Source organism: Arvicola amphibius, chromosome 4 (genome assembly GCF_903992535.2).
Source record: "Arvicola amphibius chromosome 4, mArvAmp1.2, whole genome shotgun sequence".
Taxonomy (NCBI): Eukaryota; Metazoa; Chordata; class Mammalia; order Rodentia; family Cricetidae; genus Arvicola; species Arvicola amphibius.
The window spans coordinates 5,450,927-5,477,976 of NC_052050.1; the positions used below are offsets into that span (position 1 = coordinate 5,450,927).

At 52.4% G+C, this 27,050-nt stretch overlaps 1 protein-coding gene across 1 annotated transcript; it reads left to right on the forward strand.

Annotated features, from left to right (window-relative positions):
• The first annotated feature begins 1,145 nt into the window (after positions 1-1,145).
• On the forward strand, positions 1,146-26,193 carry Qrich2 (glutamine rich 2). Its single transcript, XM_042054853.1, has 21 exons — positions 1,146-1,784; positions 1,892-1,984; positions 4,009-4,068; positions 4,471-4,581; positions 8,451-10,631; positions 11,097-12,516; positions 12,954-13,039; positions 13,403-13,494; positions 13,823-13,937; positions 18,093-18,347; positions 19,816-19,938; positions 20,048-20,122; positions 20,245-20,409; positions 20,529-20,650; positions 21,332-21,397; positions 21,636-21,737; positions 22,193-22,393; positions 22,667-22,802; positions 23,641-23,728; positions 24,397-24,600; positions 25,994-26,193. The coding sequence occupies exons 1-21, from the start codon at positions 1,146-1,148 to the stop codon at positions 26,191-26,193; spliced, it is 6,534 nt and encodes a 2,177-aa protein (XP_041910787.1).
• The last annotated feature ends 857 nt before the right edge of the window (positions 26,194-27,050 follow it).

Consider the following 27,050-nt stretch of genomic DNA (forward strand, 5'->3'; position numbering starts at 1 on the left):
TCTATCTATATATATATATATATATATAGCCAGGTGGTGGTGGCATGTGCTTTAATCCCCTTATTCTGGAGGCAGAGATAGGCAGATAGATCTCTGTAGTTCAAGGCCATCCTGGTCTACAGAGTGAGTTCCAGGACAGGCTTCCAAAGCTACAGAGAAACTCTGTCTTGTAAAACAAAAGACAAAAAAAATCACAAAAGTATGATAAAAAGGTAAATTATATATGAAACTTTATACTCACAAAGATAAAATAGATAACAGACTATTTTCTCTGATCTTTGTCAAATACAAATGGACTGAATATTCTAACTGTAATTTCTACTTGATACCTGTTTTGTTATATATAATTTAACTGTGTTAAAGTTAAAACTTTCCTTTTTATTTAGATCAGAAAGGGGGAAATGCTGTCAGATATTGTTTTCTGATAGAAGACCTCAGCTGAGAGCCCTGGAGTCCTGTTTTGAGCTAAGTAAGGGTAGAGCAGCCTTGCCAGACTCTTGAGTGAACAAAATTATCTAGAAACTCCCCCAAAGAGGTGAAAAGACCCCCCTCCCCTCAACACACACACACACACACACACACACACACACACACACCTCTGCCACAGGCACTATATCCCTTAGACCTGCCTACCTAGCTGCATGTCTCCATGATGCCCCTTAAATCATTGTGTGCCTGGCGGCCTACAAGAGCCACCAGAATCTATCTGGCTTTCTGTTGAGAGCCTGGAGTCTGGTGGACCCACAGAAAGACACCGCAGCCTCTCCTTCCAAACCGACTTGATGCTCTTGACCCAGCCCCGTTACTCCTTCATTGGGAGCATTACTGAAAAACTGGAGGCACCTTGGGGTGTGGTCTAAGCCTCCACTGTAGTTTTTGAGTATGGTCGCAGTGAGGGCTGGCCCCAGCACATTCTTAGTTAGAATCTCTGCAGTCCCGCGCCTCAGCAACGCGGGGGCTGCGCCCTCGTTCCAAACGTCCACTGGCCGGGAACGGAGGAGAGGAGCCTAGGGCTCCAGTTTGGAGGCCACAAAGCCACAAGCAGGGTCACCTGCTGAGAGCTCTCGTGGCCCCTTAGTTCTGCAAGGAGCGAGCTGTGCTCGCCCTTCTTCCCTGGGGCTCCCCGCAGATCCCAACAGCACACAATGCCGCCATTAGCGGCCAACAGGGTCACCCTCGGGGAGTTAGCCGACCTGGCGATCGGCACTCCAGAGGTGGGAGCGGTGAACTTCACGGCCCTGCATACCCTGATAGTGGCCATGCTCAAGAGCCTCAACCTCCAAGAGGTAGTGATTGACTTCCACTACCCGTCGTCTGTTGAGTCTAGCCGCTCAGCTGAGTCGATCCGAGGCTCCATCAGCACCCCGCAAGTGTCAACCAGCAAAGAGAAGCGCCGGAGTGTGACCAAACAGTCATCTCAGCAGACCCTGGAGAGCCAGCTGAAGGACCTGGACAGCCAGGTCCAGGACCTCACCAAGCAGTTTAAGAATATGGACAACATAGTGCAGGGCATTGCCACGCACGTGGAACACATCTCCACAGCCACTGATCCCTTCCAGGAGTTCCCCAAGACGGAAGAGGAGATGGCTCTGCTGGTCCCACGTTTATCCCCACATATATCCCCACGTTTATCCCCACATATATCCCCACAGACATCTCTGACAAAGGCCGTCAAGATCTCCAAATCCACGGAGATGCTGGACAAGTCTGAGCCCACAGAGGGGATGCCCCCCGAGACACAACCAAAGCCGGGAAAGACTCAGAAAGGTACCAGCCCAGCCAAGGTAGGTAGACCGACCCTGCGGAGCCTCTGCGCCTTCTGGCTACCCTGCAGTTCCTAAATTGATAGAGGTGCTAGTCCCGGCTTCACACGGCTCCTACTCTCTCGCAGTCCTCGAGTGCGCTCCAAGACCTCATAGAAGACGTGAAGGTTCTGAAAGAAGCCCACCAGAAGGTGCAGGAGTCATCTGAGCTGAACGTCCAGGTGAGGACATCCCGGGGGCCACACCCAACAAGTGGAGTGATCCTTTGACACAACTCTCCTTTTTCTTTTCTTTCTTTTTTTCTTTCATTCTCTCTCTCTTTCTTTTTTGTTGTTGTATGTTTGTGATTTTTTTCTTTTTTTAATCATTCCATAATGATGTCTTTATTATGGTAATGAATAAATTCTAAATAGAGTTAAACACATTGTCAGATTTGTAGCTTTACTTCATTGCTGAAATTTGCCAAGATATTTTATTATTTATTTATTTATTTATTTATTTAAAATTTCCACCTCCTCCCCTCCTCTCAATTGCCTCCCTTTTTGGCTTCTCGAGACAGTATTTCATGGTGTCACCCTGGCTGTCCTGGAACTAGCTCTTGCAGGCCAGGCTAGCCTGGAACTCATAGAGATCCACCTGCCTCTGCCTCCCAAGTACTGGGATTAAAGGCGTGCACCACCACCGCCCAGCTTTAATTTTATTTTTTGTGTATGAGTGTTTCTCTTGCGGGTGTATGCACCCACAATGCATGAAGTGTCTGGGGAGTCCAGAAGAGGGCGTCAAATCCCTGGAACTGGAATTACAGTTCTTGACCTTGGTCGTCTACAAGAGTAGCCAGTGCTCTTACTTGCTGCACCATCTCTGCAGCCCCATCCCTTGTTTCCTGGGGTCATTAATAACATATCAAGAGGGAGACAGTGGTGGTGCACGCCTTTAATCCCAACACTCTGGAAGCAGACTGAACTCCAGGACAGGCTCCAAAGCTACACAGAGAAACCGTGTCTCTAAATAAATAAATAAATAAATAAATAAATAAATAAATAACCTATCAAGAGGAGCTAGAGACTTGGTTCAGAGGTTAAAGCATAGGCAGCAAAGGAACGAGGAACACACACACACTCACGCACACGCACGCGCACAAACACACACACAGAAGGGGGTGGAAGTTGGCGGTTGGGGAGAGAAAGTTGAGACTGAGTAGTACAGGCTCTCAGAAAAAGAAACCACCATCCCGAAGTGTCTTTATCACGTACAGCGGAACAAAGCAGCAGAGTTGTTACATACAGATAAACAGGTATTTTTTTTTTTTTTTTTTTTTTTGGTTGGCCTGAACTCAGAGACCCACCTGCTAGGATTAAAGGCATGTACCACCACTGCCCGACTATTTGTTTTGTTTTGTTTTGATTTGATTTTTTCGAGTCAGGGTTTCTCTGTATAGCTTTGGTGCCTGTCCTGGTAACTCACTCTGAAGACCAGGCTGGCCTCAAACTCAGAGATCTGTCTACCTCTGCTTCCCGAGTGCTAGGATTAAAGACACGCACCACCACCCAGCTCCCACTATTTTTTTTGAAACAAGGTCTCCTTGTAGTCCAACTGGCCTTGAATTTAACTGTGTAGCCAAGGCTGGCTTTGACCTCCTGATCCTTTTAGCCACCTCCCAAGGACTGGGATAATAGGCACGCAGCACCATGCCCGGCCTTTTCTAAACTTTTGAGTTTGGAAGGTCTGTTCAGAATCTAGTTTTAGATCCTGGCTGTCAGCACAAGTCGTAAAGTACAACTGAGGTGTTGGTCACTTGCTGGGAACCTTGAGGGTTTTTGTCCTGCCACGGCTCAGACTGGCAGGATTCTGAGGGACCTAGTATTTGATTCTGGAGAGTCAAGGTGGACCCTGTGCTGTAGGACTAGAAGCTTTGGCAGTGGGTAGTGTGGGGTAAAGCAAGGGCTAGCAGTCTCAGCCCCACCTGAACACGGACTGGGCACACTGGGCACTATTGCTACTGCTGCCTCTGCAACCCACTCCCCTCCTTCCCACTGACAAGGAAAATAACTGGGAACCTGGCTTTACCTCCCAGATAAAACTAGGTAGAAACTTGGCCCTTCACTGAGAGCCACACACACCTCATTTCCTTCTCTCCTTTGCACCAAGGCGGTGTGCATGTGTGTGTGTGTGCATGTGTGCACATGTGCATGTGTGTGCAGATAGGAGGGCTGAGTGACGGCCCATTCCCAAACTCTGCTTCCAGGAACTCCTTCAGCGTGTTAATGAACTCGAGAAGGTAGTCAAAGACCGAGAAGAATACCTGGTAATATGGACAAGCCCTGGGGAAAGGGCCCTGAGTAGAGGGTTTCTCTTCAGTCTGGCTTCTCTCTAGAGATGGTCCCAACTCCCCTCCCCCACGCCAGTATCTGTTTCCTTTCGGGATGAGGTTACAGGCACTCTGCCCCTAAGAGACACCACGTCTGGATAGTGGGGAGAAGAGAGTCCTTGCCATCTCTGCTCAGGGCTCTATTCAGAGCCGATGGGAGACAAACCAACTGGCCAGTTCTGCCCTCCTGGCTGGTCGCTGAAAGCCAGTGAATCTTTCTGAGGCTGGGACTGGTGGTAGCACCCACTCAATCCTGTGGGTCAGATCTGCAGGATGAATGTGTTATGTGTACTCATGCTTGCACATGTGTGTGTCCGTGTCTCGATCTGTTCCTGACAGGATCAATTGAATCGGAGGCTGAATCTTGCTCCAGGTACTGAAGAAATCACCATGGTCACCTGGGAGGAGCTGGAACAAGCAATCGCTGATGGCTGGAAGGCTTCAAGAGGGGTAAACCCACAAGGGTCCTGGACAGTGGCCTTGGGCGGGCTTCCAGAGAATACGTCTTATAGTTACCACCATTCTGTATTCTAGCATTTGCATCTTCATAATTTATTCTGTACATTCTATGTTGCAGAGATCTAAAATAATTTTCCCAGGATGACATTGACCTGAGTAAACCGGATAAATTCCTGGGTTTGGGAAGCACACCTTCATGCTCTGCCTACCTATTGCGATTGTACATTGCCCCAGCTTAGAGTCCAAACAGCAGCATGGAGAGAGATTAAGCCTCCTCGCACCTAGACTGTATGCCAGTGCCCACATTGTCGAGCTCTGCCAGCGCACCGTGTAGACGATGCTGCTTATTCTCCCTTGCTTCTCTGGCTTTTCAGACTTTCTTTACAACCCATCCTAGAAAGCATTCATTCCTTGACCCTTAGGACCAGGCTGATCAGAACCGGAGCTAGTGACCTAGCAAGAGGACCCCGATAACGTGTCTGTCCGTCCTGAGCTGGTACACGTGATCGCCACATGCTTGGCAACCCTAGTTATTTTCACATGACCTTTGTAGAGAGGATTCACTAGTCCACACCAAGAGTTGCAGGTCAGCCATGACTATATAATGAGACCCTGTCTCAAAATAACTAAATCATAAAAATCTTAATAAAAAAAAAAAAGGCTAAGAGCCAGGCAGTAGTAGTTGCACGCCTTTAATCCCAGCACCTGGGAGACAGAGCCAGCTGGATCTCTGTGTGTTCGAGGCCAGCCTCGTCTACAGAGCAAGTTCCAGGACAGGCTCCAAAGCTACAGAGATAAACCCTGTCTCAAAAAAACAAAAATCATCAACAACAACAAAAGCCATGGGTGGTGGTGGCACATGCCTTTAATCCCAGCACTTGGGAAATAGAAACAGGAGGATCTCTGTGAGTTAGAGGCCAGCCTGGCCTACAGAATGAGTTCCAGAACAGCCAGGGATACAGAGAGAAACCCTGTCTAACAAAAACAAAACAAACAAAGTCTATGAAACACCGAGCTTTGGTGCCTCGCAGGCTAAAGGTAAAGCAAAAGACAAAAGTCCCTGTTGAGAGCCAGGAAGAAGAGAAAAATCCAGGATAGGCTGGGGAGAGTCAGTCAGTGAGCAAATGCAGTATGAAGACCTGATTTTAGTCCCCAGCCCTGTAAAGCCAGGCACAGAGGTGTGTGCCTGTACTCCAAGTTCTGAGGAGGGAGATATAAGAGAATCCTTGGGGCACGCTAGACAGTGAGCCACGCTGAATTGGTGAGGTGTTCTGTGAGAGACCCTGCCTCAAAAAGAGTAAGGAAAGGGGTTGAGGAAGACACACAGTGACCATCTCTGGCCTCCACAAATGTGCATGCACACATTCACACATAAGAAATTTGCACACACATGCATTCACACACAAGAAAGGTGCACACACACATTCACACAGAAGTGCACACACACATAAGAAGTGCACACACATAAGAAATGCGCACATACATTCACACACAAGAAATGTGCACACACATACATTCACACACAAGAAAGGTGTGCACACATTCACACACAAGAAATATGCACTCACATTCACACAAGAAATGTGCACACACACACATTCACACACAAGAAATGTGTGCACACATTCACACACAAGAAAGGTGCATACATTCACATACAAAAAGATGCACACACACATTCACACATAAGAAATGTGCACACACATTCACACATAAGAAATGTCCACACACACATTCACACACAGGAAATGTGCACACACACATTCACACACTAGAAATGTGTGCACACACATTCACATACAAGAAATGTGCGCGCACACGCATTTACACATAAGAAATTTGCACTCATTCACATGCAAGAAATGTGGGCACACACATTCACACACAAGAAATATGCACACACACATTCACACATAAGAAATGGCCAGTAAATGATCTTGTTTCTACTCATATTTTGGTGTTCTTTGTTTGGTTGGTTTTGAGTTTTTAAGATGGATTTCTCTGTATATCTCTGGCTGTCCTAGAACTCACTGTGTAGATCAGGCTGGCCTCGAGCTCAGAGACCTGCTTACCTCTGCCTCCCAAGTGCTGAGATTAAAGGCATGCACCACCACTACTGGCCCTCCTCATAATCTTGAGGCATCCAAATTCCAAATCTCCCCAGAACTTTGAAGTTAAAACTGGAGGAAGACGAAGACAAGCCTGTGAGCAGGTGTCGGCCTGCCCAGATTGGAGGCTGCCTCTACTATCAGGAGCTATTCTCAATCAACTGTTTCGAAACCTTGCAATATATATTATATACTTTTATTACACTTCAATTTATTCTGTGTGTCTGTGTCTGTGTGTCTGGCTGTGTGCATTCCACAATGCCTGAATGGAGGTCAGAGGACAACCTTAAAAAGGTGGGTCTCTCCTTCCACAGCATGGGTCCCAGGGGTTGGTGGCCAATGTCTTTGTCCACTGGCCCATCTCACCAGCCCACTCCCCCCAGGAATATATTCTGAAGCAAGTAACTAAGTTTTTCTTTTTCTTTTTCTTTTCTTTTCTTTTCTTTTCTTTTTGTTTGTTTGTTTGTTTGTTTGTTGTTTTTCGAGACAGGATTTCTCTGCAGCTTTAGAGCCTGTCCTGGAGCTAGCTCTTGTAGACCAGGCTGGTCTCAAACTCACAGAGATCCGTCTGCCTCTGCCTCCTGAGTGCTGGGATTAAAGGCGTGCGCCACCACCGCCCGGCTCAAGTTTCGTTTTTCTTAGGCCACTGCTCTGCCCATACATTAGGGTTCCTCAGACAGGCGTGGACCTCATCTGAAATCCTTCACAAAAACAGCATCACCTTGTCTAGGACTCTGTTTCCCACAACTTCTTTAGCCGCTTTTCTGTGGTCACTTTTCTAGGATTTCGCAGAATGTGTCTTGAGTCTCTGTACTTAGTTAAATAGCCCCCAAAAACGTCGTTCCTAAAAACCTCCATTATCCCCTCTCAATGACAAGAGACTCCGTCGGTCTGTTGAGGCTAAGGATCTTGAAGGAGAGTCCCCTGGATCCTGCAGCTAAGACATTATTACCACAAAGGTCTTTGTAAGAGGCAGGGAGAGTGAGAGTGGGGGTTGCATCCCACTAAGGAAGGAAAGTTGTAAAGTCAAGGCCAACCTGTGGGTTGTCTTAAAAAGCCCAGCCAGGGGCTGGTTGGGGCTGTAGCTTGGTTGGGGTACTTGCTGAGCATGTACAGAATGCTGGGGTCAGTCCTCACACCGCTGATAAACTGCGCATGGTGGAGCACGGTTGTAATCTCAGCACTCCAGAGGTGGAGGCAGGAGGATGAGAAATTCAAGGCCAGCCTAGATGATTTATGGAGCCCCTGCCTCAAAATAAAGAATAAAAATGAAAGACTCAGAATACAGCTCAGCGGTAGAGGACCTGCCTGATACTTCCACGGCCCAGGTTTAATGTCCAGCATCACACACTCACACTCTCTCACACACAGAGACTCACAAAGATCACACACACACACAACACACACACACAACACACACACACACACACATACACACACACACACACACACGCACTCGCAGGGCTGCTTTTCTGCAAGGGCCTTAAGTCATCCTAGCCAACACCCAAGATGGCCTTTAAAAAAGTTACTTATTTAGTATACAATATTCTGTCTGTGTCTATGCCTGAAGGTCAGAAGAGGGCACCAGACCCCATTGCAGATGGTTGTGAGCCACCATGTGGTTGCTGGGAATCGAACTCAGGACCTCTGGAAGAGCAGCCAGTGCTCTTCACCTCTGAGCCATCTCTCCAGCCCCCAGCTTTTCCAGTTTCTTAGCGATTGTAACCACTCTCCCTCGTCCTCTTTCCCCAGAGCTCAGACTCCTCGACAGCAACGTTTGGCAAGCGTAGAATGACATTGTTGGCGTCGAGCGACCTTCCAAGTGGACTGCTTCCCAAGACCTTCACTGCTGACCAGGCTCTGGCTTCCGCTGGTGGCCCAGAACCGATGCTAGCCAGCGGTGGGGAACGCCCCCCTGAAAGGATCGTTAGCAGAGACCAGAGCAGATCCAGTTCTGTATTTCGAGATCCGCACTCACGGGCCCGGGAGCCATCCCAGGTCACATCAGAAACAGATCGCCAGAGGATGAGAGAGTCTGTGGCTCCCACAGGCAAAAGAAGAGATGAGCAACAGCCTGGCCCAACCCCAAAAGTGTTACCTCCGGTCAGAGACCAGCATGTTGGGGTGCCCACTAGTCAGGACCAAGTCTTGCCAAGGCCAGAGGAGCATAGGACTGAACCATTTGGTATGGATCAACCTCCAGTGCTCTATCCTGGCCCTTACCCTCCAGCTGTGATACCCCTCACTATACCTCAGCTGGGCGTATTACCGCCAGAGATGGATGACCAGGGATTGGTGCCTCTCCCTATGGATCAGAGTGGTGTACTGCCACCGTCAGTACCTGACAGGGGTCAACAAAGACTGGAAAAAGCTAGTACAGCTCAGCTTGCTACAGTTCCACTCACCATGTATCAACAAGCCGTGATGGTTCCTAGAACAGACCAACATGGCATGGAACAGGCTGTCATGTATGACAGTGGTGTGGGACCATGGGACACGAATAGACAAGGGTTGATACCAATTGGCATAAATCAGCAAGGATTTGTAGTATTAAGCACAAGTCAGCAAGGACTAATCACCCCTGGTGTGGATCAGCAGGGACTGGTAATACCTGGCATAGATCAGCGTGCATTCCCTCCATCTCTTCCAGATCAATATGGCTTGATGTCACCTGCTTTGATGCAAGTTAGTACAGATCGACAGGGTTTTGGACAGCCGAGCTTAGTAGCACCAGTCTTCACACAACCTGGAGCAGAACAGCGTGGCTTGATCCAGCCTGAAGCAGATCAGCGTGGCTTGGTGCAGCCCGTTGTAGATCAGCATGGCTTTGTGCAGCCCATTGTAGATCAGCGTGGCTTGGTGCAGCCCAGTGTAGATCAGCGTGGTGTAGTACAGCCTGGTATAGATCAGCATGGCTTGGTGCAGCCCAGTGTAGATCAGCGTGGCTTGGTGCAGCCCGGTGTAGATCAGCGTGGTGTAGTACAGCCTGTTGTAGATCAGCATGGCTTGGTGCAGCCCAGTGTAGATCAGCATGGCTTGGTGCAGCCCAGTGTAGATCAGCGTGGTGTAGTACAGCCTGTTGTAGATCAGCATGGCTTGGTGCAGCCCAGTGTAGATCAGCGTGGCTTGGTGCAGCCCAGTGTAGATCAGCGTGGTGTAGTACAGCCTGGTGTAGATCAGCGTGGTGTAGTACAGCCTGGTGTAGATCAGCGTGGTATAGTACAGCCTGGTGTAGATCAGCGTGGTGTAGTACAGCCTGTTGTAGATCAGCGTGGCTTGGTGCAGCCCGGTGTAGATCAGCGTGGTGTAGTACAGCCTGGTGTAGCTCAGCGTGGCTTGGTGCAGCCTGGTGTAGATCAGCGTGGCATTGTACAGCCTGGTGTAGCTCAGCATGGCTTGGTGCAGCCTGGTGTAGATCAGCGTGGCATTGTACAGCCTGGTGTAGCTCAGCGTGGCTTGGTGCAGCCTGGTGTAGATCAGCATGGTGTAGTACAGCCCGGTATAGATCAGCGTGGCTTGGTGCAGCCCGGTGTAGCTCAGCGTGGCTTGGTGCAGCCTGGTATAGATCAGCATGGTGTAGTACAGTCTAGTGTAGATCAGCGTGGCTTGGTGCAGCCTGGTGTAGATCAGCGTGGCTTGGTGCAGCCCGGTGTAGCTCAGCGTGGCTTGGTGCAGCCCGGTGTAGCTCAGCGTGGCTTGGTGCAGCCCGGTGTAGATCAGCGTGGCTTGGTGCAGCCTGGTGTAGATCAGCGTGGTGTAGTACAGCCTGGTATAGATCAGCGTGGCTTGGTGCAGCCTGGTGTAGATCAGCGTGGCATTGTACAGCCTGGTATAGATCAGCGTGGCTTGGTGCAGCCCGGTATAGATCAGCATGGTGTTGTGAAGCCCGGTGTAGATCAGCATGGCTTAATGCAACCCGGTGTAGACCCGCGTGTTTTGATGAAGCCTGGGGCAGATAGACGTAGTTCAGCACCTGTTGGGACCTATCGGCCAAGTTCAGTGCAGGTTGAGGCGGGTAGGCGAAGTTCAGAACCTGTTAGGACAGATTCAGCACATCCTGGAATAGGTAGGCCAAGTTCAGGGCATCCAGGGGCAGAGCGACGTGATTTGGTACAACCTCGTGCTGATTGGGATGGTTTGGTACAGCCCAGCACAGACCAACAGCTGGTACCTCCTGGTACAGGCCAGCCTAGCTTGATTCAACCTGGTGTATATCCACCTGGTTTGGCACAACTTGGCGCAGGACAAGGTTTAGTGCAACCTGGCACAGGTCAGCCTGTTTGGGTTCAACAGAGCACAGATCAGCATAGGTGGGTACAGCCTGGTGCATTTCTGCCTGGCTTGGTACAACCTAGTGTAGAACAACCAGATTTGGCACAACTTGGAATGGGTCAGCAGGGATTGGTACAACCAGGTGCTTATGCCCCTGGATTGATGCAACCTGGTACAGTTCAGGATAGTTTGGTACAACCTAGAATGGATCAGAGTGGCTTTGTGCAGCCTGGTGCAGACTGGAGTTATGCGCAGCCTGGTGTAGATCAACTCGATATGGCACAACCAGGTGCAGTTCAGCGTGGCCTGGTGCAACCTGGGACATTCCCTGGTGGTTGGATGCAGCCTGATACATATTCACCTGGCTTGGTCCAACCTGGTATAGGTCAATATGGTTTGGTTCAGCCACGTGTAGCACAACGTGGTGAAGATCAGCGTGGTTTGATGCAACCTGTCATAGATCAACTCGATTGGATGCAACCTGGTTCGGTACAACCTGGTGCAGAGGAGAGCAGCTTATCCCAACCTGGAATGGGTCAACAGGGTTTGGCACAACCTGGCATGGATCAGCAGGGTTTGGCACAACCTGGCATGGATCAGCAGGGTTTGACACAACCTAGGATGTATCAGTATGTTTTTGTGGGACCTGGTGCAGTTCGGCCTGGTTTGTTGCAGCCCAGGGCAGCTGGGCTTGGTATGATGCAGCCAGGAATAGTTCAGCCTGGTGCAGGCCCTCTTGGTTTGGTTCAGCCTGGTGCGGGTCCTCTTGGTTTGTTTCAGCCTGGTGCAGGTCCTCTTGGTTTGGTTCAGCCTGGTGCAGGCCATTTTGGTTTGGTTCAGCCTGGTGCGGGCCTTCGTGGCGTGGTTCAGCCTGGTGTGAGCTCTCATGGTTTGGTTCAGCCTGGTGTGCACGTGCCTAGCGTGGCTCCACTTGGTGCATCCCCTCCTGGTTTTATTCAGCCTGGTGCTTCTCCTCATGATTTTTCTCAACCGGGTGTCTATCCGCATGTTTTGAGACAACCCATTTCAAGTCAATCAGGCTTCATAGCCCCAAGCATAGAACTCCGTGGCTTTCCATCAGATCTATATGTAACTCCTGAACAAGCCAGGCAAGGTGTATTTCCTGCCACGGACCGTCAGGGTGCAGACCATCAAGGAGCGAGGATCCAGTATGATCCAACTGCCCTGGGCTACCCTAGCCAAGAACACACACTTGATGTGTCTAGCCAGGCCTCTTGGGATCCCAGCAGGAAACCTGCCTTAGTTCAGTTTGAATTGGCGACCGCAGACCAAGACACTGACTCCAGTACTCGAGTGTCCTTGAGTTACCTCCACCAGGTCTCATCAGGCAGTGAGGTCCACAGCGAGCGGCGGGAGTCGCTGGAGAAATTGGCCCCAAGCTTCCCCATGGCGGTGGAAACATTTCGTCTGATGGGCGAGATTGTTGGCCTCTATACGGAACTGAAGGAGCACATGAAGGATTTGGATGAGGAACTCACCGGCCAGACAGAATTGGAGAAAGTTCAGTACCTGCTCTCCATGATGGGTGAGTGCCACCACCTCGCTGTCATCCCATCCCCACCCCCACAAGCAGAGCGTGCTCCTGCCCAGATGTGACTCCTCTCACAGCCACAGCCTGTGGGGAGGCCTGAGGGACAGATAGGAAGGTGTGCAACTGAGGCAACTGGGGGGCGGGGGACACGTATCTCAAGGGAGGCGAGTGGCAAGTGAGAGAGTTCTAGAACGAAGCTTAATGTTTGCTCACTCACACAGTGGTAGATGAAAATGTCAGGGGCAGTTGGTGAGACTCTGGGCACATACCGGTCCTCCCCACTTCCCCTACCTCCTTGCTCAGTCACCAGAGAAGCAGGACCAAGTCATCTTCCCACTTGACCTCTGGGGTCAGTTCCTCACCAAGGGACTGGAAACAGGTGGGGAGACCAATGGGAACCACACCCTGATGGCAGCCTCCGTACCCCACAGTCAAAAAGACCATACCTCAGGACCTGCAGGAGCAGATGAAGAGCCTGAAGACCTTGGCCAAGGAAGTGCGGAAGGACAAGGACAGAGTGAGTAAGGGAGGGTCAGCCTCCTTAGCGTCCCGTCCCGAGGTGAATCAGAGACTGAGCTGTTTCTGCTAGGCTGGATGCCCACAGGCCCTCCCCCTATGCTGGGGTCTCAGCGGATCCCTTACCACCCAGTCATATAGAAACGACAACCCCACCTCAGCCATGAGGATGGGTACGCAGAGCCTTTAAAATACAGGGGGCCCATGAACACACATTTGCTCCTCATGTCACACCTAGAGAGAGAGAAGCCACTGTCAGAGCTTCAGCCATGAGAGGGCAGAGGGCTGGATCTCTCGAGAGCCGCCTTTGGCAGCAGACACTCGGGTCCGCCTGACACCTCGCCTCCCGGTTTTCTGTTTGTAGCTGGAGAAGATACAGAAGCTGATAGATGGCGAAGGCCCTGCGGGGAAGGAGGTGAAGCCCAGTCAACTGACCTTGCAGCTGGGGATCCTCAGGTGACACCCTCTCTCTGCCGATGGCACCATGGTTAAAGCCCAGGCGGTGGAGGTGGCCTTCTGCCTCCCCCTGTGCTGACCGCTGTCTCTGGCCTGGACTGTACCAACACTTCAGGTTACTCTAGTCTTTTCGAGGCCTGGCAGACATCAGCACCAGGACCAGGAGGAGCCCAGAGATCCTATGTTCCACCACAGGACCCCTTTTGGAACTCTTAAACAGAGGCTCCAGATGTTCTTATCCTGCTGTGTCCCCAGCAGCCAGGCCTCTGCACGACCGAGCAAAGGGTTCCAGGCCAGTAGCTGGAGCCACTGTTCTTTGACATTGCAGGGTCACGGTCTCGGATATCGAGAAGGAGCTGTCCGAGCTGAGGGAGAGCCAAGAGCGAGGCAAGGCCGCCATGGAGAATTCAGTCTCTGAAGCCTCCCTCTACCTACAGGATCAGGTGAGCGGTCCGTGGTCAAGGCCCCAGCGCCCGCCTCCCCCACCAGAGTCCGAGGCAAAGAGCAGTCCTCACCCAGGGGAGACCAGTGCCAAGTTACTTTTCTATTGCTGTGGCAAAACGCCACGACCAAAAGCAGCTTAGAGAAGGGTAGAGTCCGCCATGACGGGGAAAGTATGGTGGCCGGAACAGGCAGCTAGCAGATTCTGTTTGCGTCTGCACAAAGGGAGCAGCAGCTGTAGACCAAGGGTTCAGACACACGTGCCTCTGGGGGATGCTTCCCAGCCAAAGCATTGCAGGATAGGAGGGGTTATGGGCTGGGGCTCAACCCCACCCCAATGCCAAAGGACAAGGGCATCAGTGCAGGAGCGGAGACAGGTTCCTTCACTGCCTCTCCCCTTTTGTGTATTTCTTGTAATCCACCTGTTATAAAATACATCTTTTAAGGGTATTTTAATATTTTTGATAATTTTCTTCCTGCTTTTTGAGATAATATAATTACATCATCTCCTCCTTCCCATTCCTTCTTTTAAGTCCTCCCATAAGCCTTCCCTTATTCTCTTTCAAATTGATGGCCTCTTTTTCTTCCATTGCTGTTGGTGGTCGCATATGTGTGTGTGTGTGTGTGTGTGTGTGTGTGTGTGTGTATTCATAAATATAAAAGTACAGGGGTCTGAAGAGATGGTTCAGTGGTTAAGAGCACTGCCTGCCCTTCCAGAGGCTCTGGGTTCAATTCCCAGAATCCACAGGACAGCTCACAACTGTCTGTACCTCCAGTTCCAGGAGATCTGACACCCTCACACAAACATACAGGCAGGCAAAACATCAATACACATAAGAATAAATAAATCATTAAAAACAAAAAGTACAACCTTTCAGGCTGGAGAGATTGCACAAGGGTTAAGAGCACTGGCTGCTCTTCCAGAGGACCGGGGTTCAATTCCCAGCATCCACATGGCAGCTCACAGCTGTAACTCCAGTTCCTGGGTACCCAGCATCCTCCTACAGGCAAAACACCAAGGCACATAAATAAAAGGCACAGCCTGCTTAGTTCATATGTCACTTGTATGTATGTTTTCGGGGCTAGTCATTTAGTGTTGGTGTAGTTTCCCTGGAGGAGAAGCTGTCTTCTGCTCTCAGCGTTCCTTAGTTGCCTGGAGGGTTTTTTGTTTTCCCCCAGAGCTCTTCCTTCCCACACAAGCTTGTCTATTGGTGCCAACCATGGGTGTGGGGAGGGAGCTGGAGCTCCAGGGGGCTCAGACACATGCTGCGGGTGGGGTGCCGGGTGTGAACTCAGGCTCTCCGGACGAGTCACCCCGTCACACGTGCACTCTGTCACTGAGCCGTCTCTCCTGCCCTTTATTCTATTTCTCATCTTTATAAATTGATTTTTATTTATATTCTGGTTCTTTTGTCCTTGCGTGTGTAAGTGTGCCACACGCATACCGTCCCCTCAGAGTACAGAAACAGATCCCCTGGGACTGGAGTTACAGATGGTTGTGAGCCATTATGAGGGTGCAGAACCCAGGCTCTCTGCAAGAGCAGTAAGGGCTCTTGACCACCGAGCCATCTTTGCAGCCCCTCCTTTTTCCCCAAGTTTTCTTTCTTTCTTCCTTTTTTTCCTTTCTTTCTTTCTTTCTTTCTTCCTTCCTTCCTTCCTTCCTTCCTTCCTTCCTTCCTTTCTCTTTTTTTTTTGGTTTTTCGAGGTAGGATTTCCCTGTGTAACAGTCCTAGCTGTCCTGGAACTCCCTCTGTAGACCAGGCTGGCCTTGAACATACAGAGATCCGCCTGCCACTGCCTCCTGAGTGCTGAGATTAAAGGCGTGCGCCACCACAGCCTGCCTCCCAGCACCCACTTTTATTGTGACTCAAAAATATTTCATTCTGGCCACGTGGTGGTAGCGTGTGCCTTTAATTCCAGCACTTGGGAGGCGGAGGCAGGCAAATCTCTGAGTTCAAGGCCAGCCTGGTCTCCTGAGCGAGATCCAGGACGCCCAGGGCTACCGAGAGAAGCTTTGAAAAGACAATAACAAAACCCGTAAATGTGTGTTCCATTCTACAGCAATGGCTGCTTCCACCTCCATTCAGGTGAACGGCCGGACTGCTCCTGTTGATTAGTTATTAGGGCTTACGCCAGTGTGAGCATCCATTTGCACACACACTTTGCTCCCGGGCATGGAGCCCAGAGTGGAAGCTCTGGGTGCTGAGACACCGGGCCGTCTGAGGAACAGACAGACTATTTCCCCATGTAGCTGTAATACGTGCACACCCACTAGCAGAGGATGCAGTTTCTCCCCATCGTCACCAACACACATCTCTTTCTCCTCTTGGATTTATTCTATTCATCTTCAATTATGCACACGTGTGTATGTGTGTGTTGTGGGTATGTACACAAGTGAGTACAGCTGCCGTGGAGTTCAGAAGGAGGTGTAGTCAGATCTCTTGGAGCTGGAGCTAAGGTCACTGCGAGCCCTCGTGTGGGTGCTGGGAGCCCTGAGTCCTCTACAAGAGCAGCCAGTGCTTTTTGCTGCTGAGCCATCTCTCCGGCCCCTCTTTCCTCCTTTAGGAAAGTTACGCGCATTCTGGTGGGTGTGCAGTGTTACTGTGCCTTGGATTTGCGTTTCCCCAGTAACTCATGATGCTGATACCTTCTCCTGTGCCCGTTGGCCATCCTGTGTGCCATCCTGTGTACTTGAGCATACATGGCACTGAAGAGATCAAACCTAGTGCCTTACACGCCAGATGGTGTTTTCATTGCGCTACACCCACAACCCCATCTCCCAAGTTCCTTCTCCCAAGCGGATTGTCCTGTAAGGGCAGGAGGAGGCTCAGAGAGTCAAGGGACACCTGCCGGCCCCCAGTTCACATTGACTACATAGAGAGCTACCCCACCCAACCCCCACCTCCTCTGCAGTGTTTTTGTTTGCTTCGTTTTTTTCTTTCTGCAGTGCTGGGATGGAACCCAGGCTCCCAGACAAGCCCTCCATACCTGGGCTCCTGGTAGCCTAGCATCCTTTCCAGAAGGTTCCACCTTTCATGCCACCTGCACTGCCAGGCTCTGGCTACCTGGCCTTCCTGCCTTTCTCCTAACACACCTACGCTGTCCTTTCTGGAATGTTCCTGGTCCTCACTTCCCAGGAATTCGCTTTTTGCTCTCGAAGGCTCCACTGAGACAGCCAACTTTCCTGAGGACTGACCCAGAGAACTGGATGCCTTCCTTTCTCCTGGGAGCCATCCGTCACGCTGGCCTTCGCTCAGGACCCTTTCTTAGGAAGCTGATGACTGTGACCCCAGAACAAAAGGGCAATGCGTTGCACATGGGCCTGCAGGAGCAAACCCCAGTCTCGGGCAGCCTGAGGCAGGCAGCTCCCCCTGACCTCCGGGGCCTGGCTCGTATGCATATACCTTTCTTCTCGTCCATCCTGGCCTTACATACCTCCCCTCCATTCTGTCCCCTAGCAACGTGTGTGTCTCTCACACCCTCTCAAATATCTTCCCTAAGCTCTGGCAGCATCTATTTGGTGTCACTGCCCAATAGGAGGGAAGCCGGGCAGCATCCTTAGCGGGCCTAGGTTGGTTGCTCTTGAATGGAGCTGGCCACCCGAGACCAGCCATCGGTGGTAACACACTAAGACCCTGGGAAGAAAGGCAAGCAGAAGGGCCAGGCTGAGCAGCTCTCCCTGGAAGGAGCTTGCACCTTCAGACCCCAAGAGATCCCTAGCTGTATTTGCACTTCCCACATTGGCTTATCCTTAAGAGTTTCCATCCTGGGTGAGAGAGAGAGTGTGTGTAAAAAGCCCACGGTCCGCACCCCCAGTGCTGAAAGAGCATTGTGTCACGGGAGCCCCCGTGAGACCATCCTTTTAGAATTTAGCTACAGAAGCTGTGTCCTCACGCTGGACTCACAGACTAGCTAGAGGGATCTCCCCACACAGGTGCTTTCTTTGTCATTAATGCTGCCCACTGGGGGGGGGAAGTGTTTGAAAACTGTTTGATGGGGAGAGTTCAACTGTGGGCTGTGTGCGGTACCTCTGTGAGGTGCTGAGGAGGCAGCGACTGTCCTGTGTCAGAGCGGGGCAGAGGCTGAATGTGCCGCGGCAGTGGTTAGATGCGGCTTTGGCCGACCTTCCGCCCCCTTCATGTCTGCCTTGCCTCCAGCTGGACAAGCTCAGAACCATCATTGAGAGCATGCTGAGCTCCTCCTCCACGCTGCTGTCCCTGAGCATAACCCCGCACAAGTCCACCAACACCCTGGTGCCCGGCCAGCTCGACCCTGAGGCCACCTGCCCAGCCTGCAGTCTGGATGTGGGCCACCAAGTCAGCCTGCTGGTCCAGCGCTATGAGCAGCTGCAGGACATGGTCAGCGGCCTGGCTGCCTCAAGGCCCTCCAAGAAGGCCAAGCTGCAGAGCCAGGTGAGTCTCTGCTCGGCTCCTTCACAGGCTGGCTGCAGGTGGCCCCTGGAGAGGGCCCACAGAAGCCCCGTGTGAGAGCCTGAGGGTCAGGCTCCCACGCTGGAGCCCGTTAGCCAGATCCCACATAAGGCTGGTTCTTACCCAGCTCACCGTGAAGACAGCAGCAGAGCTGGCTTTGGAGAGAGCAGAATACAGGGAGGGTGGTGGACCAAGGGTGAAACAGTGCCCGTTATGGAACACAGGGACACTGGCATAGCTCCAGGACACAGCTCCCCTCACTTGCCAGTGTTTCCAGCACTTTCTAGACTTCCCCGCGAGGGAAAGCTTGCGGCTGGGGTGCGGATCACCACCAGATCCTGGTTTCTGCTCTTGGACTCAGGGTTTCAGACGGAGTCCAGATTGTTGCCTACACCTCACCTCTCAGGGACCGTGGGACAACATAGCACATCTAAGCCTCAGTCACCTCTCTGAGGGCTCCAAAGGCCACTGATGCCAGTCCATCAACACGTGGGGGATGGGTGACGACATCCAGTTGAGGGACAGAACTGTGAGTGAATGCCACTTGGGGAAGCCAGAGTGACTTTGAAGTGAGCATAGGTGTTGGGTGATGGTTTTGTTTTTTTAACATTTATGAGTCTATTGCGTGCACACACACATACACACACACACATATGCATGCACTCATGCACGCACGCATGCATGCAATATCACGGCATACTTGCAGAAGTCAGAGGACAGCTTGCATGAGTCAGTTCTTTCTGTCCACCATGTAGTTCCTGGGGGTTGAAGTCAGGTCACCAGGCTTAGTGACAATGATTTTACATGTGGGGCCACCTCCCGAGCTTTGTCCTTCTTTGTTTTTTTTTTTTTTTTGTTTTTTGTTTTTTTTGTTTTTTGTTTTTGGTTTTTCGAGACAGGGTTTCTCTGTGGCTTTGGAGCCTGTCCTGGAACTAGCTCTTGTAGACCAGGCTGGTCTCGAACTCACAGAGATCCGCCTGCCTCTGCCTCCCGAGTGCTGGGATTAAAGGCGTGCGCCACCACCGCCCGGCTGTCCTTCTTTGTTAAGCCTCACTGTGAAGCCCAGGCTGTACTTGAATTTCCAATCACTCCTCTTCCTGAGTGTTGGGACAACATGCCGGCATGACCACACCCGACTTTTGCTTGTAGTTCTAAAGGGCAGCCTCGGGCTGGAGAGATGGCTCAGCTGTTAAGAACACTGACTGCTCTTCCAGAGGACCCGGGGTTCAATTCACAGCACCCACATGGCAGCTCACAACTGTCTGAAAATGCAGTTCCCTGAGATCTGACACCTTCACACCAATGAACATAAAGTTAAATAAATCATTTAAAAAATTAAAATAAAAATAAAAAATAAATAAAAGGCAGCCTCCTGCGTATGGGGGCTAAAGGGGGACTGCTTACGAGGTGGCCCAGCAGCCTCCCAAGAGCCTCCCTGTCGCTGCTGCAGGATGAGGAGCTGCTGGGTCACGTGCAGAGTGCCATCCTGCAAGTCCAGGGCGACTGTGAGAAGCTCAACATCACTACCAGCAACCTCATTGAGGACCATCGGCAGAAGCAGAAAGACATTGAAGTGAGCAGGCCCAGGGCACCAGGGGTGGAGCCGAGGCTCATCCCACCCTACCCACCCCTGCCACTCAGCATCGCTGACTCTGCCTTTCCTCTGTCCTGTGGGTCCCCAGGTGCTGTACCAGGGCCTAGAGAGGCTGGAGAAGGAAAAGGCTGACCGAGATCACCTGGAGATGGAGATCGATGTTGTGAGCATCTCACCCCGGGAGCTTTCCTGTCTCCTCCCCCGCCAGCGCAGGAAGTGGGGGTTACGGAGGAATGGGGCAGACTCCTGGAGGAACACTCACGTCCCCGCGCTGTTCTCTGGCAGAAAGCAGACAAGAGCGCTCTGGCGTCCAAAGTGAGCCGGATCCAATTTGACGCCACCACCGAGCAGCTGAATCACATGATGCAGGAACTGGTGGCCAAGATGAGCGGACAGGAGCAGGACTGGCAGAAACTTCTGGACAAGCTCCTGGCGGAGATGGACAGCAAGGTGAGGGCGGAAGGAGGCGCAGGGCGGGCTGGGCTGCTCTCCACGCCCACTTTCTCCAAGGCTAGATCCCTCCCCCCATCTACCTGCTGCCTTAAATTTACGCGGTGCCCATCTCCCAGCTGGACCGCCTGGAGCTGGACCCGGTGAAGCAGATGCTGGAGGACCGCTGGAAATCGCTGCGGCAGCAGCTCAAAGAGCGCTCTCCGCTCTACCAGGCAGACGAGGCAGCTGCCATGCGCAGGTGAGGTCAGGAAGACGGGAACCTACAGGTGGCACGCTGGGCAGCCCCGAAGGGCCTTTTCTGCCCAGGACTGTCAATCAGGCAGAGGGACTGCATTTTAGAGTTTAATAATAATAATAATAATAATAATAATAATAATAATAATAATAATAATAATAATAATAATAATATGATAATAATAATAAGAGGGGCGTGGTGGCCTTTAATCTCGGCACTGGGAGGCACGCGGGCCAGCCTGGTCTACATGCAACCTGAGTTAGACAGCCAGGGCTGCTACACAGAGAAACCCTGTTTTGAAACCCCCACCCCTCAAATAGTTGGCCGTATCCTTCAGATCATGGTGGAGAGAGGCAGTAGGAGGTGCAAGGTTCTTGGTGTTGGGTTGTGCTTGCTACACTGAGGCGTGAAAATGGCTAAGATGCCCCTTGGGAACCGGAGTCGGGAAATCCCACTCGTGACCACCAGGGGGCACCAGAGGCATACAGAAGGATATAGAAGGCACTGAGTTGGACAGCTGATTCAGGATGTGTGTCTGGAAGCAAGGATGGTTAGGGCCAGGTGAATGCCCAGGAAGTAGGGCAGGATCTGCCACCTCGTGGACTGAGCTGCCAGCAGGCCCATCCTATGGGGGAGCCAATCTCTCTGGATCTCACCTGCTGTGCTATATCCCATTCCTGACAGGCAGCTCTTGGCTCATTTCCACTGCTTGTCCTGCGACCGTCCCTTGGAGACATCGGTGACCGGACAGTGAGTGTCCACACCTCACCCACAGCATCTGGTGGTAGGGAGAAGACAGCACAGCCGGGGGTGTGTCTCCCGGTCCCTGTTCATCTCACCTCCTGTCCTGGGCCCCTTCTGTCCCTGGTCCTTCTTAGGGGGCCCACACTGAGCCATTAGGAATGTTCTTTAGAACATGGCAGTGGGTGGCTGGCGCTACCGAGTGGTGGGATTTCTCATGCCCTCCCCTTCTTTTGTCCACGCCCAGAGTCCTCTCTATGACCCCTATAGTTCCCAGCATGCCCGGGCACCGTTCTATCCGGCCTTATACTGTGTTTGAGCTAGAGCAGGTCCGACAGCAGAGCCGCAAGTATGGGACAGCGGGATCCTTGGTAGGGCAGGGGTGGGGTGGGAGGGGGACTGCCTGAGATGGCTCCAGAGGGCACCCTGGGAGGGCTGCTGAGAGTCTCTGCTCAGGATTGGGATGGGGGGGCGGGCACTAGATTAACTTTCTTTGTTGGTTTTGTATTTAAATTTTTTGTTACATTTTAAGTATTTGTTTTGTGGGAGGAGAGGGCTTTTGAATCTAGGGGAAAAACTTCTCTGCCAGTCTGGTCCCTCACAGGTCTCAGAGTTGCTGAGCGTCCAGTGACCCTCAGCCCTCAGTCAAGGGCCCATATCGTGGGTCCCTAGCCCAGTTCACACAGGGTCCTGCGGAACAGGGTCCTGGAGCCAAAGAAAGCGTGAAGAAAAGGCCCAGGAGAAAAGCCTCCGGGGCTCTGTCCAGCCCTGGGTTGACCTCTTTCCCTCTGCCCTGTCTCACAGCCTAAAGCTGGGCAGCAGCTTCGCGCGGGGCGACCTGTCCCAGATGGAGCGGAGTGTGGGGCGTCTGCGCAGCATGCACTCCAAAATGCTGATGGACATCGAGAAGGTGCAGATCCACTTCGGAGGCTCCGTGAAGGCCAGCAGCCAGATGATCCGAGAGCTGATGCACGCTCAATGCCTCAGCCATCCGTGCTACAAACGGTAGGAGCACAAGAGTCCCGGGGACACCCAGGTCCCTGAGGACCAAGCTTGGCCCCAGGGGTAAGAGCAAAGGCCTCACCCCATCGCTAGGGATGGGGGTAGGGAATGAAGGGTGAGAGTGTGTGTGAGAGAGAGTGCGCGTGTGAGTGTGTGTGTGCGTCAGAATGGCGCGTATGCGTGGTGTGTGGTGTGTACAGCCTCAGGCTTATACACCTGCCTGTCGCCGGTAACACTCCTGGTGACTCAAAGCGACTCCCTGTGTCTGCATCCTAGGGGGGTGGATACGGCAGACTATACCTACTCCACGGTGCCCCGGCGCTGTGGGGGCAGCCACACCCTCACCTACCCTTACCGCCGAAACCGCCCGCAGCACCTGTCTCCGCTGGAGGAGATCCAGATTGCCATGAAGGTCTGATGGGAGCCGTGGGGAGGATAACCCTGCTAGGCCCCTTCTGGAAAGCCACCCAAAGCCCTATCACTTGGCCCTCTGCCCTGAGACCCCTCTACCTTCCTTCTCTTCCTCCCTGTCCTAGGGGTTGCTAGGCAAGTGTCTCCCCAATTTCTGTTTACTTTTTTTCAAAAAAGATTTATTCGTTTTTATTTTATGTGTATGTATGTCGGTGTGAGAATGTCCTGGAATGGGAGTTAGAGACAGTTGTGAGCTGTTGCTGGGAATTGAACCCCGGTCCTCTGGAAGAGCAGCCAGTGCTCTCAAGGGCAGAGCAATCTCTCCAGCCCCACCCCCCTTTTATTTTTGAGACATGGTCTTCTCACAAAGGTGCTCAGGCAGGCCTTGAACTCAGGATCCTTCTGCCTCAGCCTCCCAAAGTAGCTGGGATGTACAGTCCTTGCCCAGTTCAAGCCCCAGGCTCTCTGCTGAATAGAATCTGGCCTTCCTCCCACCCGTCTCCCTGACTCCACACTACCAACTTCTGCCACGGGCCTTGGAACGCCACTCTCCCTCCCTCCAGCTCGCATTCAGCCCAGACTCCACACAGGGGTCTTGCTTTTTATGGTCCTGGCTGAGCTGGGCTGGTACTAGCTTTATCTCTGAGATTGCCTTCAAGTCCTTGGGATGCCTGCTGCCTCAGTCTCCCCAAAGCCAGGGCTCCAGGCAGGTGCTCCCCCCTCCGTTCCCAGGGAGGGCCCTGAGCACTGCTTGCTGACGGTGTCTGCACTAAGCCTCCGAGGAGGAGACTCAGAATGTTACAATGATAACTCCCACGCATCTCTTTCCCACTCCCTAGCATGATGAGGTTGATATCTTGGGCCTTGATGGACACATCTACAAGGGACGAATGGATACAAGGTTGCCAGGCATCCTAGGGAAGGATGGTGAGCATCCAGACAGCCTTGAGTTCCTTCTGGGTTCTTGCTTGGGTTCCAAAGGACATTTGTCTCTCTGGGTACAAGCATGTCTATACCATTGGGCCCCAAGCATTTTCTTTCTCCTCCCCAGAGCCAGGTGGCTGTTTCCAGGTGGAAGGCAGCAGCCAGACCCAGCCAATCGCCCAGCAGAGACTCTATCCTTTCTTGCTGGCCTTCACCCTCACTCACTCCACCATGTCGAAGCTTTCCTACCCCCGTCTCAGTTCCCTTGCCAATGCCATCAAGCCCTAAATGACTTTCCAAACCTCAACAAAGGGCAGTTACCTGATTCCAACACCGAGGCTCCTGAAAGCCCACTTCCAGATCATACCGGACCATTTCCCATCATCCCTTGAGCACTCCCCATTGTCTGCTTCCTGAACCCCGAGCCTGGGCCAAAACTCTCAGTTCCTACACAAGGCTGATGTGTACAAGTCCTCAGAGAATCTGGGCGGATGGGTGCATGGAGGGACAGACTGACGGGCAGGTAGATAGGCAGATGAACCAAGTGTTTCTTAGGGGCATAGCCACAAATTTAGGCTGTAAAGGATCCCACCCTGGCTGGCTCCTCATCGCCATGGGTCCCCACAGTTCTCTCTCGGTGCTGACCTGCCTCCTGTCCTTCTCTGCCCCAGGAATGACAAAGCACAAGTCCAAGCAGCTGCAGCAGCTCCAGCAGTTACAACAGCTGCATCAGTTGCAGCAGATGCAGCAGCTTCAGCAGGCTCAGCAGGCCCAACATGCCCGGCCCCACGTGCACAGACAGCCTTCCCTGGGCAACAGCGGCCTGCCACCCTCTCGGCCTCAGAGTGCACAGATGTTGGCTGACAGCAATTCAGGTAGCTTCCTTCTGGAAGCCTGAACGCTACCCCCAGGCCTTTCCTTCCCTCCGGACAGCCTTCTCTTCCAGCCCAGGCTGGGCACAGGAGGGAGAATGGAGAAAACTCAGTTGCCGAATGTTTGGCGTGTGCCAGCTCTGTGAGGTGAACACTGCTTCTGTCCTTCTCCACACAAGAGGACATAGGGACAGATGTATGCTGCTCTCTGGCTTGTGGCACACAAATGTTCTAAGAGCCAGGCTGTGGGCCCAGGACACGACCACACCCCCGCACCCCCATCAACCTCCGCCACTCTGACCCTATCCTGTAGGTGTCCTCTAGCCTGGAAAGCCCCTAGAGTCCCTGGTCTCCTCTGAGAATCTAGACCAGAGAGAAGGCCAAGGGGCTAGGAGCCTCTGGGTCCTACCACACAAGGCCTGTGGGCCTTGCTGGAAGGTGAGGCTAGGGCCTACACCACCAGGTGACTAAGCCAGTCTTTCCCCTCATCTGTCATGGGTGTGTGTGTGTGTGTGTGTGTGTGTGTGTGTGTGTGTGTGTGTGTGCAGGACCAGCACCCCTAAGAGGCAGGGTGGCTTGCTAGCAGTCTGCACACACAGTGTTTTGCGAGGGTTTCCAGGAGACCCAAGGATCTCGATACTCGTTCACCGTCCCCGCACCCCAGTTAAGACCTTCGAGCTCTCTGTACCGTACCTCCATCCCTGTGCGCATGAGAGCCTGTAGCAGAGATGGGAGGGGTAACTATAAAGGTGGTCACGGCGGCCACGGTACTCCACTGTCACTAAGGGCTTCTCGCTGGCCAGGCTGTTCGGTGGTTTTTGTCTATGAGCTGGTTTTAATTCACACACCTACACTAAAAGGTAGAAGCCAAGATTAGCCCAAGAACAACTAGGGAAACAGTGTGGGGAGGGGGGACACTGAGAAGGGGGAACAGGAAGTGACCAAGCTGGGATTCAAGGGCTGGAACTGGTAACCAATGAGAATGGGCCACGACAGCGTGTTTCTGTGACTTTCTCCTGGGTCCCTGGCTTTCTTATCTCAGGCGCTTTCTACTTAGAAACACTTAGCATTTAGAAGTTGGAGACTCTGAGTGATGTGCAAAAATCTCTGGTCCTGCCTGAGTGTTGCCTCTCAAAGAACAGGAGGTGTCATCAAAGAGGCCGTTTCTTCCTGGGATCCTGCAGAGGGACGTTATTACTAAGGGCTCCCATCCAAGGATCATGGAAGGGCCTTAAGCATTTACTCAGAAACACCCATGAATGCTTGTACTGTGAGGCCCAGCCCAGCAGCCTGGCTAATGTGGTTCACAATTTGCTTAGGCCTTGGGCAAGTCATAGGGGACCCTGGTGGGCATGGGGGACCAGGCAGAGCAAGCTGAGCCCCTCCTGTCTTTCAGTTCCTTCAGGGCAAAAGAAAGACAGACCCGTCTCCTCTGAGGGGCGTCTCTCCCAGCCGAATGTGGCCCACGCATCCATCCCCACAGAGATGGCAAGTCTGCAGGGCAGCCCATCTGGTCTGAATGTACACATGGATGTGCCTCCTAGGGAGGGGATGGAGGAGCCCACCCGGGGACCGAGGTCCACCACTGCTCACTAAACAGAGATAGAAATAAAAGTTTTGAAAAAAAAAAAAAAGTCTGGGTGCCAGGAGACTTCTCTGCTGTCTTGCTTCAAGAAGGACGGAGTAAGCAGGAGGTAGGTACCCACTGCTGGCCAAGCAACTGGGCTTCTGGGCCTTCTCCCATCTGAAGAGCAGACTGGTCCCTGGACAGCAAGTCCAGTTTATGGTCAGAGAGCTAGAACTCAAGCTCCAGTGAGCTGTTCTGAGGACACAGGAGCTCAGAAAGGGCAGAATGTGGCACCCAGGGCAGGGAGGATAGCTGGGGCAAGACGCCCGACCTGGTTCTGGGAACCCAGGGACAGGCTGGTCTGGAGGACCAGCCCAGGGCGTTCTGAGTAGGCTGGGACCCATGGTGTTTGCACACTAGCTCCACTTGGAGGTGAGGTGTATCTGCTGCTTGCTCCCTGGCTGCTGCCTCAGGGCAGCTCCTGGCTCCACACACAGCTTGCAGCCAGAACAAACCCACACTGCTGGGCAGGTTTCCATCAGCCATGTTCCGCAGTCCTCCTGGATGAGCTGCTGCAGACGGTAGCTTGAAAGGCAACCCTGTTGAGGGGCTCAGTGCCTGGCTATCGGGAAAGCAAGGGGGTGAGCAGCAGGACTCTTAACTGCACGAGGCTGAGGGTTCTGTTCCCCATGGCCACTCAGCCCAGTGTGCTCACCTTCACCTGCGGTCACCACTGTCCAGGGTTCCTGAGGCTCAGGGTCTGGACAGATCAGAGCTCCCGGCACCACTGCCAGCCAGCTCAATCTTGACCTGGGGCCTCCAGACAGACAGTTCCCAGGTGTCCACAGGAAAAAAAAAAAAAAAAAAAGGGACTGACCCATCTTGA

What these genes read in the sequence shown, in the direction of transcription:
- Qrich2 (XM_042054853.1), top strand. Translation starts at nt 1,146, where the DNA reads ATGCCGCCATTAGCGGCCAACAGGGTCACCCTCGGGGAGTTAGCCGAC. An exon ending in GCTGGAAGGCTTCAAGAGGG is followed by an intron (nt 4,582 to 8,450) that starts GTAAACCCACAA and finishes CTCTTTCCCCAG; the next exon opens with AGCTCAGACTCCTCGACAGC. An exon ending in GAGGCAGCTGCCATGCGCAG is followed by an intron (nt 20,651 to 21,331) that starts GTGAGGTCAGGA and finishes CATTCCTGACAG; the next exon opens with GCAGCTCTTGGCTCATTTCC.